Source organism: Schistocerca cancellata, chromosome 3 (assembly GCF_023864275.1).
Source record: "Schistocerca cancellata isolate TAMUIC-IGC-003103 chromosome 3, iqSchCanc2.1, whole genome shotgun sequence".
NCBI lineage: Eukaryota > Metazoa > Arthropoda > Insecta > Orthoptera > Acrididae > Schistocerca > Schistocerca cancellata.
Window position 1 is genome coordinate 307,178,625 of NC_064628.1, and position 20,087 is coordinate 307,198,711.

A 20,087-nucleotide genomic window follows, 5' to 3' on the forward strand; every position below is an offset into this window, starting at 1 on the left:
TGTTGTTTCATTATTCACCAGGGTGCCTCATTGAGTGTCAGTTGAGCTTATTGCACAGAAATTTGACGAGAAGACGACTGACATTTTAAGGCATCTTCTGACCACCACGTATTTTCTCTTTAATCTAGAATACTATGAGCAAACAGGAGGAGTTGTAATGGGGAGCCCACTCTTGCCTGTGGTCATGAATTTCTATATAGAGTACTTCGAGGAGGAAGCTTTGGCGTCCTCCAAATGGAAACCTACTTGTTTTCTCTGTTATGTGGATGACACATTTGTGATCTGGCCCCATGGAAGGGACAAGCTCTCGTAGACTTCCTTACACACCTGAACTCCATACATCCAAACATCAAATTCACTATGGAGACCGAAGCAGAAGAAAGATTACCATTCCTGGATGTCATGGTCAAAAGAAGAGTGGGTGGCACCCTGGACCACGGGGGAATACAGGAAGAAAACTCACACCGACCTGTATTTGCATGCAGATAGCTGCCACCACCCTTCGCAGAGGAATAGGGTGCTAAAAACACTGGTGCACAGGGCACGCACCATCTCTGATGCAGAGAGTATGCCCCATGAGCGATAACACCTCAAAACTGTATTCGGGAAAAATGGGTACTCAGAATGGCAGATCAGACGTACACTCTGCCCCACCTGTACATTACCGCTTTTGGAGAAGGAAGAAGTCACAGAGGAAGAGAGAGCCATCAAAATTGAAGATGGCCAAGGGGAACATGCTCTAGGACTCGTTGACATGGAATGACCCTAGTTAATTTCATGTGGATAAATTCCACTTTTAGATATGGTTACTCGTATGTCTGTTATGATTGTTTCTGTTACCAGTGACTTTTCACCAGTAGTGTAATTAAACAACAATTGATCTTGTTATTTATGTATGAGTGATATGTTACATTTATTTTCTGCTCAGGATCAACACTTCCATTTAGTTGTTGATGCTCCACACGTCTCCCCCATTTTGCTACAGTCTTTTGGCATTGCTACCCTCCTACAGACAACTGCATAGTCTGCAAACAGCCTCATGGAGCTTTGAACATTATCACCTTGATCATTTATATAAATGGTAAATAGTAATGGCTCCATAACACTCGCTAATGGCACTCCCAGAATTAATAATCAAAGACTGAAAGTCTTCTTAGAGGTCAGCAACCATGATGCCCGTACACAAAAATTCTCCGTCTGCATCGCTTTTTATTTCTCCAAATGGATTATGCATTATGACAAACTGCCATCGTCAGATGACGTTGCAAGCTGTTGATGTAACAAAATTTCTGGTCCAAAGCCCACTGTGAGGTGTTACTGTCTCTTGGCAAGATGGTGTTTGATGTTTGCATTTCCTACAAATTTGCCAATATCAATTATGCACACCTAGTAGCTCACATAACACAATCCATATTTCTGAATTACGAAAAGTCCCTCTTCAGCGGCAGTAATGGCAATCAACTGTTAGAGGAAGTGGGTCAATTCAAATAAAGTAGGCCAATAAAAATTAAGTTGGTTTCTTGTCAATTTTTAAATATTTTAATTTTTTATATGTGATTACCCTATAATTGAGGACTTCAAAACAGTTTTTTAAAATAATTTATCTTGCACCCTTACTGGATGGCGGCCATTTTTATTTGTAGGCATGCGACAATTTTTCAGTCTGGAGACAGTGTCTATTACACGAAACACCCCAAATTCAAAAATAACCAGTCAAAATGACCTCTAAGGTTTGGTATCCAAATTTTCAAAAATCCACTTTTTAGTCCCAAAAAATAACAAAGGAGGAGTGAATTATGAGAGTCTGTTTTTTCCTATAGTTACACATCATACACTACCAGCCTCATACAGAGCAAGAACACTTACAAATATTTCCTTAATTTTTTATGAATTTTTTAAATTTGAAAATTTTCATTTTTTGTAAAGTTTGGGGTTAGTTATCTCAGGTGGGTATGAAAATAAAAATATGATTTTTGCACAGTTTGTACACCTATATGATAGCAACATACTGTAAAAAATTTCAACATTGATATCTGACTGTCAACAAAGATACGAATTTTTGAAAATGAGGAAATAATTCACATTTCTCTACAAATGATCTTGTGGCTGTTGCCTATTCATGTGTGATTTTGGCAGGATATAATCAATTGTTATTGAAGTAAGGTACTGAATTATATACAAAAAGCGGAAACATCACTGAAATTAACATTTATTATTATTTTGACATACTTAAAATATATATTTTCAATTAACATCCTTCTAGATGCGACTGTTCCTAAAACTGGAGGTGAATGTTAAGAACACTTATTTCTTCCAACAGCTTCTGTGATGTATAATAAGGCCTCCCAGTTGCTGTGGTAAGTTCAAGCACTGAAAGTTTCCTTAAAACATTTTTCATTGGTATCCTAACTTTTGTCACTAGTAGATTTCTTGAATGATGTTCTTGGGCCAGCAGGGTGGTAAAAATGCACAAAAACATCGTTTTCCAAACTTATTCTTTCAACTTCTGCAAGCCACCACTGTCCATCATGTCATTCAGTGATAAAGACAGAGATATAATTTTATTGACACAATGATCCTCATAAATTTCGTTTTCTGGTGTTACATAGCATTGCATTTCTGCAATGCCAAGGAATTTGTAGAAATGCCTTGTTCCTTTTATTGCTATACTGTTTTCAAATCTGGTTTGAAGTGTTATTTTCATATACAGAACCACTTGTTTCTTGATCAGAAAATAGGCAATGCCTTTAATATTATCCTTGCAAAAGACATACATGTCCTGTACTGTGAGAATTTGGTCTGTGGCTGGTCTTTGTAGGCTGGCTTTTGTACTTCATGTTTTGTTGTACCTCCTACACCATCACATTCATTTTTACCAGGGCAAGATGCAAAAAAGTGCCGTTCAGCCTCCAACCCAAAGTCTGTTTTGTGGTTGCACAGATTTGAAAAATTCTTTTTTGTTCTTATACTGACTACCACTTCCATCTAAAAAGTATATCAGCTTCTCAACCTTTTATGTAATTTATTACATACTTTTGAAACACGTGTACAGCCCTAGTGTTGTGCTCCAAGTAGTCTCTCAGAATGCAAATTGAAGAACTGCAAATTACATCTTTCTCATTTTTAAAGTAGAGAATAAATGGATGCACTGTTGCCTGATCATTGACCCAGTGGTACCCTTGTATTGCATCCTGAATCACAAATGTAAAATGTTCTGCAAAATCAGCTAGCACTATGCATTCAGGCCCATAAAGTTGTGCTTTCTTGTCCTTCAAAAACTTACTTTTGATTTTAGAAACATAGTGGTGACTTTTGAGTGTTTGTAAGTTATCAATTAATGATTCCAAGTACTCTTCCTGATATTTAACCACTTACCATTTCTGCCCTGTCAGTTGTGACCCACTGTTTGGAGGTAATGCTGTCTGGCATTTCCTCATCATATTCGTGAAACAGTTCAATAACGGTTTCCTTACCAGGGCAAATCGTGCAGTCATAACTGTTAGTGTCACAGACCATTAAGTATTGTAACTTTTTGTAGTTAAGGTCACTGAGTTTTGCACCTGCAATCATCAGTTTGATAATTTGATGATATAAACAACACATTCTGAGTGTGTTCCTGAGGCTCCAACCAAAATGCACCCCTTAGGGCAGATGTCACAAAATTTTGACCTTCTAATTTTGCATTCAGGATGACAATTTTTGAAAACTGCATAAAGTTCATTTAAATTTGATAGCACTAGTCATTTCTGCTTTGTTACTTTAACTCCATTTATAACAACACTTTTGCTATCTTTGCAACCTGGGCAGATTATACTGTTTTCATCATCTTCAAAAAACTGCTGGATCTTTTTAATTGTTTCTTCACTTATACCTACTCCTTTCTTCTTTCCTAAAACTGGAAGAATGCCTTGCTCTTTCACTAATTCTCGTGTTAGTTTAACCAAACGATGAGAAATGTTGAATTCATAAACTATTTTTTCTCTTGACCATGAGTCAGGGAACAAACTTAAAATTTTGACTTTTTTTCTCTTTAGATGTCACTGAACATTTAATTTTTAATTTCTCTATTAAGCTCAAATATTCAGTGTCACATGATGCTGGTGGTAGGTTTTCTTCTTTTTCAGAAATAATGTTGTTATCTGTATTGTTAAAGCATGATTCCAAGTCTTTTCTAATTTTGTGTGAAATTTGTTTTACCTTGTTTTCATTAGGTGCTTTTCTTTTTCTGCTTCTTAATTTTATTATTTTCAAAGCAGGAGATACGTCTAACTTAGAGCAAGCAAAATCCAATATGCTAACAGCTACCTCATTAGGAATATAAATGTCATTAACGAGGTTATATGATTCTGGTTCTGGATTCACAACAAACATTTTTGAGTAACAATTTGGGCACAGGGAATTTCCAACAATCACATTACGTTGTACTTCGGAAGCTGTTTCACTCTCACATAACAAGGACAAATGTTCAAGTTTTATTTCCCTCAAACCTTTAGTAATAGGGTTTTTATGGACTTTAAGTGGATCACAGCACTTTTTTCCAAAAATGTGGTTGTACTTAAGAATATATTCCTCCTCATGATACTCACACACTGATGCTACAGAAGAACTTACTCAAAATTTAAACAAAGTTTGTCTAACTTCAACAAAGTCATTTACATTTTTTCAAGTTTTTTGAAACTGAACCGTAAACTGTTTTGTGACACACTTCACTTGCTATCTGTTCAACAGAGCACTGTTCATCCATGTTATTGCATTCCAGTTAATCTCTCAAAATTAATTACAAATTACACACAGAACAAAGCACATAACATGTTCTACACTCTCGATGAAGTATGTACATCCACTCTAACAAAGGTTTTAGAACAGACTGAGTACAACAATGCCACACCCAGCAATAATGTACTTCTTTATTGACAATAAACCTAAATGTAAATGGGCATTTTTATTCCCATAGAACAAAAGCGAAAGCTCCTATTGTTTAATATTGCGTTATTGAAAATAAATAAACCAAATGAATATTGGGTGATAGTGTTAACTAAATATATGTCGCAATTAAATTTTATTACAGTGAAACAATAAACCATTTAAATAGGCAGCAGCCGTAAGATCATTTGTAAAGTAATGTGAATTATTTCCTCATTTTCAAAAATTCATATCTTTGTTCACAGTCAGAAATTTTTACAGTATGTTGCTATCATATAGGTGTACAAACTGTGCAAAAATCATATTTTTATATTCAGTCCCACTTGAGATAACTAACCCCAAACTTTACAAAAATGAGTCATTCCATGTCAAATCAACACACCTTTTTTACCTCATCCTCTTAGATTTTGCCGAAAGTTGGTATACTTGTAGTGGGCACTGAGACTAAGAAAAATACCAAATTTCAATTTTTTATCTCAAACCATTCCTGAAATATGGCTATGTAAACTTTTCAAAAACCAGCCAAAAATGTGTGAATGGACTTTTTTTAAATTGTCCTAGGAGCTGCCCTAATTGAGCTAGAGAACTGGGAAAGGTGTCATTTTGCACGCTCTTTCCAGGGATATACAACAAAACATAGCTTCTAATTAATAACCTTTTTCAAAATACTAATTAATATTTTGATTTAATTTTAATTTTTTTACAAAAAGTACATAATTCAAAATTTTCAAAATATTTCCATAACTACTTGCTACTATTGTAAATCACATGGCAAAATATAAATCTGGGATTATGATGGGTTCATTGTTGAACAAAATTATTCCAGACTCTTGTTTTTCGCTAACGGCCCTAGTTTGACCAAATTGACCTTTAACAAACAGGAATTTCTTTAAAATATACTGAAAGGCAAGTAAAAAAAGTATTAGAAATATCAAAACATCACCTTATTGAACCAAAACTAATCAGCATATTTTATAATTAAGTTGATTGCTTATTTTAATTTCATACAACTTCACTAACAGTGTATTAACCGATATAACAAAAACTAGAAATTGAGCATTTAACTACAAACTGAAATAAAGTATGAATAAGTACAAGTATTTACATTATAGTTCTGGTCCATGATGTTTGAAATGGAACTATTAAACAAATTAAATATGTAATGCTTGTTTTTGAGTAACAGGTATCTGTACCTAGCTAAATTTAACACAATAGGTAGTAACAATAATTTTGAAACAACTTTCTATAAAATATACATTAACACTAACCTGAGACAAAAATTAAGTCTTGAGTTGAAAGCAGTTTCCCAATAAATTGTCGTGGAACTTCGCATATTACATTTTAATAAAGCTGACTGGGTTTGGTTTACATCACTTTCATTAAGAATGTATGTTCTCCCTGTCGGAGTAAATGGATTCACTTTTGTGAGAACATCCACAACTGACACCCAGAGGACATCTGCATGTGCAGGATAAGAGAATGACTTAGCTGGTCCACGTGGATGAAGAAAAGTTATTTTCACTTCATTAAGTTCTTCGTTTTTTTCTAAAATGTACCCAAGCCACCAGTTTCTGCCATATACAGTGGTGACATAGCCTGATACATCTTGTAACTTCAGTTTGTCTGGTGGTGTAGTTACTTCCCTCTCCCAACTCTGCATATCACCTGAGAAGTATTTGACTATTAATTTTGATGTAGTGTTGGGAATGAAAGCGTGAAATTGCTCTGTTCCTTTGATTGTCAATGCCTCTTCGTCGGCTTTTTAAGAATATTTCTGAAGCAGCATAGTCTTCTTGAGTGGAATATGCAAAATCAACATTTGTGATATTATCTACTGCCCACTCAAATAGATCTCGTGCGGTTTGGATCTGATTTTGGTATGGCCTTTGCTAATTTGCACGAGCTGTCAGTCTCTTTACTGAACCCCCTACTCCATCACAAGGCCCTTTCCCATGTGCTGTGGCTGAAAAGTGCCACTCAGCTTTTATGTTGAAGTCTTCCTCATGAAGGCAAAGGTTCAGGAAGTTTTTCTTATTTTTATATTGAGCAGCAAAACTGTCAGAATAATAGTATATCTTTTTTGGAATCTTTTGAAATTTATTTGTTAGGTATGAAATTAGTTTCTTTTGAAAGGTGTAAACCGCAGTTGTATTGTGCTCCAGGCAATCAGAAACAATGACAAAGCTCATATGCTCAATTTTGTCTTCCTGTTTGTAATATATAACAAAAGGATGAATGGTAATCTGTCGTCTTGTCCAGTGGAAACTCGGAGCTTCATCCTGTAGAACTATACCATAATTTTCTGAAAAATCACATACGACAACAAATTCAGATTCCATAAGGTGCAGTTAAGGAATGTTCGTTGTTGCTTGGCAATGAAGTCATGCCGAATCAGAGTCAACATCTTACTACAAAATAAATCTATGAATTCTTCAGAATTTTTCTGAACAATTTCCAGATTACATCAGTCAACTGACATCCACTGTCGGAACTGAACTTTTTCAATTAAGTTTTCATGAAAAGAGTCTTTTAAAATTTTACATATGACAGTTTCTCCTGGGCAGTATTCACAGTTTCCCATGTTGCAATCAACTGATGATGGGTTGCAAAGCTTTTTTGCAATGCACTGCTTATAATTGTTTAAGCTGCTGTTTGTTACTTTATTTAGTTTGGCATTTTCTATCATTAATTTTATGTTTTGGTGAGTTGTGCACACGCAGACAGTGTGTGTGTCACTCCGGCCAGCTAATACACAATGGTTTGGTCTCAACTCAGCAAATTTAGAGAAACCTGTCTTTTAAATGCTTGTAAGCTTCTTTAAGGTTACACAAAAAAGTCTTTTTGATATTTTTATTTTATTTCCACTTGTTTCTGTAACTGTCACACAATCTTTAATACCTGGCATTGCCCTGCTAACTTCATCATTTTCATAAAATGAATGTACAGTTTTGACAGTTTCTGTTGGTAAACACTTCCCTGGTTTTGGGTTTGGACCTTCCATGAATCCGTTCTCTTTCAAAACTTTTTTGGACTGCCGAACAATCTAATTAGGAGCATTAAATTCCCTCATTATTTTCCTGACACTCCACTTTTCAGGTAAACTTGTAAGAATCATTAGTTTTTTTGCTCTACTTATAGAATTTTTAAAGTTTCTTTTAAGATTTTCAAGAACGGATTCATCAGTATCAGTATCTGATGAAGAAGTTTCAGGAGCAACGAAAAGTTTACGTGTCATTGATGAGATTTTCTTCACTTTTGATTTGGCGTAATGCCTAGATGTTAGTTTACTCTTGTCTATTGGGGACTCAACTAGTTCTTGAAGTGTTGTGTTGAATGTTTTAACAGCTACTGAAGGTGGAGTGAAATCATGGTCTTGGTCTCGGATGATTAACTCTGATCTGGAAGATTCTTCTTCAACACTTTCATCAGTGATGGGCTCTGGTGTATTTTTCAATTTGGTTACATCTTTCCTACATTTATCACAAATCGTGGCACCACTTGGTATTTGAGGAAATAATTTGGGCATTCATGTTGTGACATTTCTCAGTTTTTTTCTGTCTCTAATAAAATGATTTGACTTCTTCAATGGATTACAACACTGCACTCTTACAGCACTGCACTTTTTACTTGGTTCCATATTTATACAAAAACCACTTATAAACTGTCCTTCAGTGTATAGGTTTACTTGAAAATGAACTATTAAATATAATAGATACAGACTGGTCAACACAGAGGTAACAATTGATTTGCACTAAAACCACAGTGCACAATAATGCTGTAGGCACACAAAGCCTTAGAAGGTAACAATGCAGACTACATCATCTCAACAATGGCTCCAGTCTCTGAATTATTGTACAGACATCAAGCCCTATGTATACGGTCTTCTACTGACGTACTACCTTAAAGGTCGGATTGGTCAAACTAGGGCCGTTAGTGAAAAACTAGAGTCTGGAATAAATTTTTTTTAACAATGAACTCATCATCATCCCACATTTATATGTTGCCATGTGATTCACAACAGTATGAAGTAGTTATGGAAATATTTTGAAAATTTCCAATTATGTGCTTTTTGTAAAAAAATTAAATCAAAATATTAATTACCATTTTGAAAAAGGTTATTAATTAGAAGCTATGTTTTTTTTGTCTATCACTGGAAAGAGCATGAAAAATGATGCAAAATGACACCGTACCCAGTTCTCTAGCTCAATTAGGGCAGCTCCTAGGACAATTTAAAAAAAGTCCGTTCACACATTTTTCGCCAATTTTTGAAAAGTTTACATGACCATATTTCAGGAATGGTTTGAGGTCAAAAATTGAAATTTGGTATTTTTCTTAGTTTCAGCACCCACTATAAGTATACCAACTTTCAGCAAAATCTAAGAGGGTGAGGTAAAATTTTTATTTAAAGTGTGTTGATTTGACATGGAATGACTCAAATTTTCAAATTTCAAAAATTCATAAAAAATTAAGGAAATATTTGTAAGTGTTCTTGCTCTGTATGAGTGTATGATATCTAACAATAGGGAAAAAAAGGAATCTCGTAAATAAAACACTCCTTGTTTTTTGGGAGGCCTAAAAAGTGGATTTTTGAAAATTTGGATAGCAAACTTTGGAGGTCATTTTGACTGGCTGTTTTTGAATTCAGGGTATTTTGTGTTATAGACAGTGTTGTAGAGGACACTTTTCTAAAAACAATTAAGTCAATTGCAATGTTGTAACTTAACCCAGTGCAGAGACATTAAAATGTTCGCTCATGTCTCCAGACTGAAAAATCATCATGCGCCTACAAATAAAAATGGCCACCATCCAGTAAAGGTGCAAGATAAATTATTTTAAAAACTGTTTTGACCTTCTCAAATATAGGGCAATTACATATAAAAAAAATTAAAATATTTAAAAATGGTCAAGCAACCATCACTGGACCACTTCATATGGATTGGCCCCAGTACGACCTACAATCTAGATTCTAGACAGACAATTTTTGTATAACCTCCCAAAATTAACCTTTACATTTTTTTCCTCCTCCATGAAGAACGGCCCTTGCTGACATTGGCACTAAAGAACTAATAGTTTGAAAAATAGATTCACACTTAATACTCCACGACTGTTCCAATATTATTATTCTCTTCATGCCCTTCATGACTTACCACTGTATGAAAGCAAATAATTAATGATTAACAGTGCTTCCCACCACATACAGTGTGATGACTATTTCCAGACTGTCTTAGCACAAAAAGGGGTGCACAATGGTGCTAAAAAATTTTTTATCACTCATACAGTAACATAAAATGCCCGACAGACAGCAAGGTAAAATTTGGAAACAAACAGAAAATTTCTCTGTGACAACTCCTAATCGATAGAATAATTTCTAATAATTGTAAAAAGTGGTGAGTAGGAACTACTAACTCACATCTGTGTAGTTAAAAAAAATAGATAAATAAAAAAGAAAACTTAAAAATATTTAGCATGTAGGCATATTTATGAATTAATTTGTGATGTGATTAAAATAAAAAAGAAAACTTAAAAATATTTAGCATGTAGGCATATTTATGAATTAATTTGTGATGTGAATGTAAAGTGATCCATAGAATATGAAACTAACTCACTCCTTACTCGTGAAAAACACATAATATTTTTTTAAACTCATAGTTAATTATTTAAATCCTGTTCTTTTCCATTTTTATTTCTGGCTGATGAATATGTTGTTTCATTTCAGCTGCTTATCCAACATCATCGTTTGATGCAGTGTTATCGGGAGTTACATTTCCTCAGACAGTGAGGCACAGGCTTCAAATCTTAGAAGAGATTATCCGCATTCTGAAACCACAGGGCATCCTAATCTTACAAGAACCTGTAAACATTGGCAAGCAGTCAGAAGCACTAATAAGCAAAGAGAAGCTGCGAAGTGAACTGAAAATTGCTGGCTTAAAAAACGTGTCAGATTTCAGGACTATTGAACTCACCAATGATGAAAAGCAATTAATCAAGGATCTTTTACACGAGACTGATGATTTCTGCGTTGTAGAAGTTCAGTGTTATAAACCGGATTTTGAGGTAATTGTGCCTTGTTGTTGTTGTTGGTTGTTGTTGTTGTTGTTGTTGTTGTTGTTGTTGTCTTCCAGTGAGTGGTTTAATTCAGCCTTTTACACTGTTTTATTCTGTGCAAGCCTGTTATTCTCTGAGAAACTCTTGCAGTGTACATCCATTTGAAACTGCTTACCAAATTCCTTCAGTTGTCTCCCTGTTGGTAGTGATGTGGGCCGGGTATATTCCCAGCGGGAGGGAGCTTATAAAATGGGAATATTGCTGGAAATATTTCTTTCGCCCAGGAAGAATCCCAGAAATTAGGAATTTATGAAAATTTTTAGATTTTGAATGTTTTAACACTTATTAATGGTTAAGAACCTTAAAAATAGGTTAATTAAGTAAAATCATACATTTTAATTTCCTTGCAAATCCTGTGAAAAAAAACACATTTATCATAAGTCTGATGGAAAAAATAATTGAAAATATTCGCTGGGCCTACTATTTTTAGGCAAGTTGAAACTCCATATTTCTCTGAATGAATCCTAAACTTACAAAATATCTCTCTGAAGGTGTAATTCTCAACCGGCCGTTATCTGTAGTATTTTTTAATCTTTCCAAACGAATGACTATACGTGTTTCACTGTCAGAATTCAAAGACTCCTCATTTCATGTGATGAATTATGATTTATAAATTTATTTTCCGAAATATCGTGATCACTTTCACTTTAGACTTGTTAATTTATATTTTACCATGTTCTATGTCAATAAAATCATTTGTATTTTCAAGTAAATCATAAATCTCGGCCAGTTTATTCGCATAATATTTCCCCGAAATATCATTTTCAATGACTAATGTTTACAGAATTTGCACTAGTTTAAAATAAACTTTATAGCCTAAAATACCTCCAACGCCAACGGAAAACTTGGCAAATTGAATAAACAAACTTCCCTGTGTATTTTAGTAACTTTAGTTACTAGCTGGCATATCAATATTATAAACTCAGTTTTTCTAAAGGTTGATTATTTTGACATTGGCAGTTCTAGGAAAAGTAAGAGTCATAAATGTCAATGCTTGGCAGTTCGAGGGCTAATTCTTTGATATTTGAAACATTGAAAACCAAAAAATGTGTGTATTTCTAACAAGGAGGTTAAGTCCAGACCCATACAAGATTTAACCATATAATTACTGCTTTTACCTATTAACAGTTTTTTGAGATATCTTGCTAATTAATCATAAATTCCCAGGAATTTATGAATTTTGGGAATATTTCTTTGATTTTAAATTCCTGGGAATTTTACAACACTACCTGTAAGGTTACTGAAAAATTACACAAAATTATAAAATTCATCTGAATATGTTTTTAAAAAAAGTAACATACGTTAGGCATTTGTATAGGTTAGGGAGAGTAAGATGTTACAGTGTATTTAATTTTCTTTAATTAAAATTGTGGGCTAGAAAAAATAAACATTTTTATGTACTAAAAATTTTAAATATTATATGGCTGGTCCAAAATACAATACACATTTGATATTCTAATATACACTGAAATGAGATGGAAAACTCAAAAACTAATGCACATCTATAATTGGGATATTTCTTTGGAGAATATTTCTAGCATAATTACAGCATGAAACGAACAAGAGAGTGAACTACAAAAATTTGTGTTTTTCTGTTTCAATAATATAACATTCAACCAACAACAGGTATGGACAGTTTACAATTATACTTAACATATTTAGAGTAATACAGACATAAGATATACACAAAAAGAGAATCACTGTATTTTTTTCCTCTCCTAGGAATTGGCAGTTTCCCTATACATCCCTCTTACTGGCAAGATAAATATCTTTTTTGTATAATTTAAAAACTAATTTGCCCTTACGCACAGACTGTAGAGACAGAACGTGCTAGGTATTTTTCAGTACTTTATGTATTGGGCAGACAATTTGCAGCTGTATGAATTCCTCTTTTCTCCTAGAAATTTAACAAAGATATTATCTCCTCCACCCAGCCATTACAATAGCATCTGGCATGAACTCTTCATAGGGATCATTATCATCCAGGCATTCATAGTGTAACCAGTACTTACCTATAGCTGAGACTCAAGATGAATATCATCATCATCATCATCATTTAAGACTGATTATGCTGAAAAGCGGGGAGCATAGCTCCCTTATAAAATTCCTCCATGATCCCCTATTCAGTGCTAACATTGGTGCCTCTTCTGATGTTAAACCTGTTACTTCGAAATCATTCTTAACCGAATCCAGGTACCTTCTCCTTGGTCTGCCCCGACTCTTCCTACCCTCTACTGCTGAACCCGTGAGTCTCTTGGGTAACCTTGCTTCTCCCATGCGTGTAACATGACCCCACCATCTAAGCCTGTTCGCCATGACTGCTACATCTATAGAGTTCATTCCCAGTTTTTCTTTGATTTCCTCATTGTGGACACCCTCCTGCCATTGTTCCCATCTACTAGTACCTGCAATCATCCTAGCTACTTTCATATCCGTAACCTCAACCTTGTTGATAAGGTAACCTGAATCCACCCAGCTTTCGCTCCCATACAACAAAGTTGGTCGAAAGATTGAACGGTGCACAGATAACTTAGTCTTGGTACTGACTTCCTTCTTGCAGAAGAGAGTAGATCGTAGCTGAGCGCTCACTGCATTAGCTTTGCTACACCTCGCTTCCAGTTCTTTCACTATGTTGCCATCCTGTGAGAATATGCATCCTAAGTACTTGAAACCGTCCACCTGTTCTAACTTTGTTCCTCCTATTTGGCACTCAATCCGTTTATATTTCTTTCCCACTGACATTACTTTCGTTTTGGAGATGCTAATCTTCATACCATAGTCCTTACATTTCAGATCTAGCTCTGAAATATTACTTTGCAAACTTTCAATCAAATCTGCCATCACAACTAAGTCATCCGCATATGCAAGACTGCTTATTTTGTGTTCACATATCTTAATCTCACCCAGCCAGTCTATTGTTTCCAACATATGATCCATAAATAATATGAACAACAGTGGAGACAGGTTGCAGCCTTGTCTTATCCCTGTAATTACTCTGAACCATGAACTCAATTAACGTCAACTCTAACTGCTGCCTGACTATCCGTGTAAAGACCTTTAATTGCTTGCAAAAGATTGCCTCCTATTCCATAATCTCGTAGAACAGACAATAACTTCCTCCTAGGAACCCGGTCATATGCCTTTTCTAGATCTATAAAGCATAGATACAATTCCCTGTTCCACTCATAACACTTCTCCATTATTTGCCGCAAGCTAAAGATCTGATCCTGACAACCTCTAAGAGGCCTAAACCCACACTGATTTTCATCCAATTGGTCCTCAACTAATACTCGCACTTTCCTTTCAACAATACCTGAGAAGATTTTACCCACAATGCTGATTAAAGAGATACCTCTGTAGTTGTTACAATCTTTTCTGTTTCCATGTTTAAAGATTGGTGTGATTACTGCTTTTGTCCAGTCTGATGGAACCTGTCCCGACTCCCAGGCCATTTCAATTATCCTGTGTAGCCATTTAAGACCTGACATTCCACTGTATTTGATGAGTTCCGACTTAATTTCATCCACCCCAGCTGCTTTATTGCACTGCAATCTATTGACCATTTTCTCCACTTCCTCAAATGTGATCCTATTTCCATCATCATTCCTATCCCATTCTACCTCGAAATCTGAAACATTACTGATAGTATTTTCACCTACATTGAGCAACTCTTCAAAATATTCACTCCATCTGCCCAAGGCATCCACCAGCAGTTTTCCTGACCTGTCCAAAATACTTGTCATTTCCTTCTTACCTCCCTTTCGAAGACTTCTCATTACACTCCAAAATGGTTTTCCAGCAGCTTGACCCATAGTCTCCTACCTGTTTCCAAAGTCTTCCCAAGATTTCTTCTTGGATGCTGCAATTATCTGTTTGGCTTTGTTTCTTTCTTCAACATAACTTTCTCTGTCTACCTGAGTTCTAGTATGTAGCCATTTTTGATACGCCTTCTTTTTCTCCTTTTACAGGCTGCCTTGACTTGTCATTCCACCAAGCTGTTTGCTTCATCCTACTTTTACACAAGATGAATGACACTTTAAAATTTTCTTCCTCCGTCTAATGCTTGAATAAGACCATGTGCATCCACCTCAGAATCTAGCACACAACTAATAAGATGAAAACCTAGCAGAGTCTATATTATCTGGTGCTCTAGTGTCAGTGATAGCAAGAAACACAGTACAAAAACTGCTGCATTATTACGAACAAAAGCTAGAAGCACATATTTCGGTCTATAGAACTGAATGATGATAAATTTGTGTATCACTTTCAGGAATCAACTGCATAATATTTTGGAACAGAGTTGATCATATTCAAGCATTTTACGTACTGCTTAATACAGGGTGATTCAAAAAGAATACCACAACTTTAAAAATGTGTTTTTAATGAAAGAAACATAATATAACCTTCTGTTATACATCATTACAAAGAGTATTTAAAAAGGTTTTTTTTCACTCAAAAACAAGTCCAGAGATGTTCAATATGGCCCCCTCCAGACACTCGAGCAATATCAACCCGATACTCCAACTCGTTCCACACTCTCTGTAGCATATCAGGCGTGACAGTTTGGATAGCTGCTGTTATTTCTCGTTTCAAATCATCAATGGTGGCTGGGAGAGGTGGCCGAAACACCATATCCTTAACATACCCTGGGCTGCGAACAAATGCTTGCTGGATGCGTGCTACATTTTCATCACTCGTTCTCGGCCGTCCAGAACTTTTCCCTTTGCACAAACACCCATTCTCTGTAAACTGTTTATACCAACGTTTAATACACCACCTATCAGGAGGTATAACACCATACTTCGTTCGAAATGCACGCTGAACAACTGTCGTCGATTCACTTCTGCCGTACTCAATAACACAAAAAGCTTTCTGTTGAGCGGTCGCCATCTTAGCATTAACTGACGCTGACGCCTAGTCAACAGCGCCTCAAGCGAACAAATGTACAACTAAATGAAACTTTATAGCTCCCTTAATTCGCCGACAGATAGTGCTTAGCTCAGCCTTTTGTCGTTGCAGAGTTTTAAATTCCTAAAGTTGTGGTATTCTTTTTGAATCACCCTGTACAGTGGAACTTCGAGTTTATGTTCTCCGATTTTAAGTTTCTTGCAATTATACACCATAAATTCATAGTTCCTCTGAAAAACCCGTAAGATCAATGCAAAAAATTACCTGATTTTACATTTGTTCCTAGTAAGGTTTACCTCGATTCTGAGTTCTTACTCGATGTCTCGCTTGCCTTCATTCCATTTTCCTCCTGTTAACATTTGATGTGCCTCAACAAGTTATAAGTGGCACGAAAGACAGATGGTTTGCACCCGAGGTGGTGGTGGTGGTGGTGGTGGTGATGGTGGTGGTGGTGGAGGAGTTAGGGAATATTTTAGGTTGTTGTGGAGAGGGGAGACATGAGAGAGGAAATGCTGATGTAATCCACGATCGGTGCTGCTAGCATAACTTGCAACATTCAGCTTCACTGTGCAGTTATGATACAGCTACTGCTAGGTTGCAGTAGTAGTGGAAGAACAAGACAATCGACATGAAATGTTCCAGACCAGGCCAGTACATGAAACTGTAGCACCTGAACTTTTCTTTCAAAGTAATGTTTTTTCACAGTGTACAAAAATTCACTGAGCCAATTTCTAATAAGTTTGTAACATCAGATGAGGAAGTAAACTCATTTTTTCAGTTGTCTGTTTCTCTCGTCAAGACTAAAATAACACTTTAATGGTGGTGAGCATATGAAGTGTGGCTCATAAGGAAAGCCTTAAACAATAACAGCAATGGTGGTAAAATTTGTCATTAATCAGATATCTGAATTTATGCTTTTGGTTTAACCACATAGCTGCTGTAATGTTTCTTGTTTAATTCAACATGTTCATCAGATTTTGCTTTTTTGTGGGTTAGCACAAAGGATGATCTCTCAAAAACTTGTGTTTTGAACATATAATTTGGGGTCGTAGCACATCAGGAAATAGCTTGATTCTCTTGTACCCAGATACCAAACTTAATTTTTTGATGAGTTTTTAATTGCTGTTACACATACGTGGTTTTTTAAGAACTGATGAAATTCTTTACCACAAATTATTGTATAAACATTGTGCTGTACATTTAATTTCCTTCACATAGACAGATTTCCTATAAAGTATTCGAAAAGATTGCAATTTTTAATCATGTATGCCAGTTACATGTGTTTTTGCTAATATTTTTTTGGGGGAGGGTTTTAACATTTTCCTCAGTTTTGTGTTTTGTAAGTCTGGACCACGTGAAAACTTAAAATGGTGGTTTCAATGTAAATATCTCCAGGTAACCACCTTGACACTACTGAATAATCCAGCAGACAAAGCACAATTTTCTGTGCATGCAACACAAAGTTGTTAGATAGAAAGTCTGTATTCTGATAAATGTTCTATATTTGTGTATATTTATTTTCAATCCCAAAGTGGCGTTTGTCAAAAGTATTTTTTACCTGAAATGTGAAGTCTTTAATAAAATAACAAATTATAACTAACTAATCCTAAATAGTGGAAAATCCGAGATGGAATAATGACAATATTATGAAAGGGAAAGATTGCTTCTCACCTTATGCAGGCATGCTGAGTCACAGATAGGCACAACAAAAGGCTACTAAACATGTAAGCTTTCGGCCAGAAGGCCGTCTTCCGAAATAGCCAACACACACACACACACACACACACACACACACACACACACACACACACACACACACTCTACTGTCTCTGGCTGCTGGGGCCAGATCAACCTCTCTGCTGTATGGTGAGTAACAATCTTTCCATTTCATACTATTGTCATTAATCCTAAACAGTCCAGGTTAAAAAATGGTAGGAACATTTGTGATGGGTGTGGTTCTTTTATAAATAGACTAGATGTATCACTTTTACAAAAAATTTAGTTGTATCAGTTGTAGAACATGTTACTTCGCAATGTTTACCTCCCACACTTCCCTCCATTACCAAACTGATGATTCCTTCATACCTTAGGATGTGTCCTATCAACTGACCTCTTCCACAGTGAAGTTTCACGCTGTAGTGGAGTTTGCACTGGAAGCGAGTTTCAAATTGAGTCCTTCTTTTTATCAAGTTGTGACATAAATTTCTTTTCTCCTCAGTTCGATTCAGTACCTCCTCATTATGTACTCATTCTGCCCATCCAATCTTCAGTATTCTTCAGTAGCACCATGTTTCAAAAGCTTTTGTTTTTATCTTTCTGAACTGCTTACAGGCCATGTTTCACTTCCGTATGAGGCTATATTTTTAAAGAAATAGCTTCAGAAAATACTTCCTGAACTTTAATTTATATTCTATGTGTTTTAGAAATGCTTTTTGTGCTATGGCCAGTCTGTATTTTATAACCTCACCATTTCAGCCATCCTCAGTTATTTTACTGCCCAAATAACGGAACTTATATGCTACTTTTATCATCAGTGATATCAGTCCCCACTTCTGAACTGGAGAAGCGTAAGTAGTCTTCGGCTCCTCTCGCTAGGAAGGGGTCTCTTGGGTCACTCCCTTCTCCCTTCCCAGGTTTCTAGTGGGAAAGATGACACCCGCCAGTGGCAGAAGAGCCCAAAATCAGCCGGTAAAAACCCGCCAACGTTCTTTGTAAGCTGCTGGAACTTATTGTGGGTCGGTGGTTGGGTTGGGTCCTGGAGTTACGTGGCCTACTGGCTCTATGTCAGGGTGGCTTCGGCCAGGGTCGCTCTACCGCTGACAATCTCCTGTCGCTTGAGTTTGCTATCCAAACAGCCTTTTCCAGTGGTTGCCTTCTTTCTTGATTTATGAAAAACATATGACACCACCTGATGACATCATATTTTTGCCACATTATATGAGTCTCCGAAGCCTGCTCACAATTTTTTTCCGAAATTTCCTGTCGCTTCATACTTTCCGTGTCCAAGTCGATGATTCCCATAGTTACCCTCATGTCCAGGAGAATGGGGTCTCGCAGGGCTATGTATTGAGTGTCCCTATTTTTAGTGGCCATTAACGGTCTAGCAGCAGCTGTTTGGGCCCTCCGTCTCACCTTCTCTGTATGCAGACGACTTCTGCATTTCGTACTGCTCCACCAGTTCAGGTATTGTTGAGCAATGCCTACAGGGAGCCATCCACAAGGCACAATTTTTGGTTGCAAAGTCATGTGTTATGCGCTTCTGTCGACATCCTACCATTCATCCATAACCAGAACTTTATCTTAATGATGAGACATATCGATTCTTAGGACTGGTTTTTGACACCCGATTGACTTGGCTTCCTCACCTTCGTCAGCTGAAGTGGAAGTGCTGGCAGCACCTCAATGTTCTCTGCTGCCTGAGCAACACCAACTGGGGTGCAGATCTCTCTTCGCTGCTGCAGCTCTTCTACAGAGTCATTGTTCAATCCTGCCTTGACTATGAGAGTGTGGTTTATGGTCAGGCGGTTCCCTCAGCATTGCGTTTACTCGACCCAGTGCACCACTGTGGCGTTCACCTAGCGACACGAGCTTTCGGGACAAGTTCGGTGACCAGTATCCTTGTTGAGGCTGGAGTCTCTCCATTGCAGGTTAGGCGTGCACAACTGCTGGCTAGTTTCGTTCCACACATTCGTAGTTCTCCTGCGCATCCGAATCACTGTCTCCTTTTCCCACCCATGACGGTTCAACTCTTGCATCGGCGGCCCAGGTCAAGACTGCCAATTGCAGTTCGTGTCTGATCCCTTCTTTCCGAACTGGAGTCCTTGCCTTTACCATATATACTTGAGGTCCATTCATGTACACCTCCATGGTGTACACCTAGGCTGCAGCTTCGCCTGGACCTTTCACATGGCCCTAAGGACTCAGTTAACCTTGCGGCTTTCCGCTGCCCCTTCCTCTCGATTCTTGACATATACTGAGGACACGAAGTGGTTTACACCGACGGCTTGATGGCTGATGCTCACATCGGCTTCGCGTATGTCCATGGAGGACATATTGAACAGCATTCCTTGCTAGACGGTTGCAGTGTTTTCACTGCCGAACTGGTGGCTATATCTCGTGCTCTTCAGCATATCCGTTCATGCCATGGGGAG

The 20,087-nt window shown here is 36.7% G+C and overlaps 1 protein-coding gene across 2 annotated transcripts in view; it reads left to right on the forward strand.

Annotated features, from left to right (window-relative positions):
• The window catches only part of LOC126175007 (anamorsin homolog), a 43,348-nt gene that overhangs the window by 12,287 nt on the left and 10,974 nt on the right, over window positions 1–20,087 (forward strand). For both annotated transcript variants that reach the window (XM_049921493.1, XM_049921494.1), the window contains exon 2: window positions 10,640–10,977. In XM_049921493.1, the coding sequence (XP_049777450.1) occupies window positions 10,640–10,977 (338 nt within the window). The remainder of the gene's footprint in view (window positions 1–10,639; window positions 10,978–20,087) is intronic.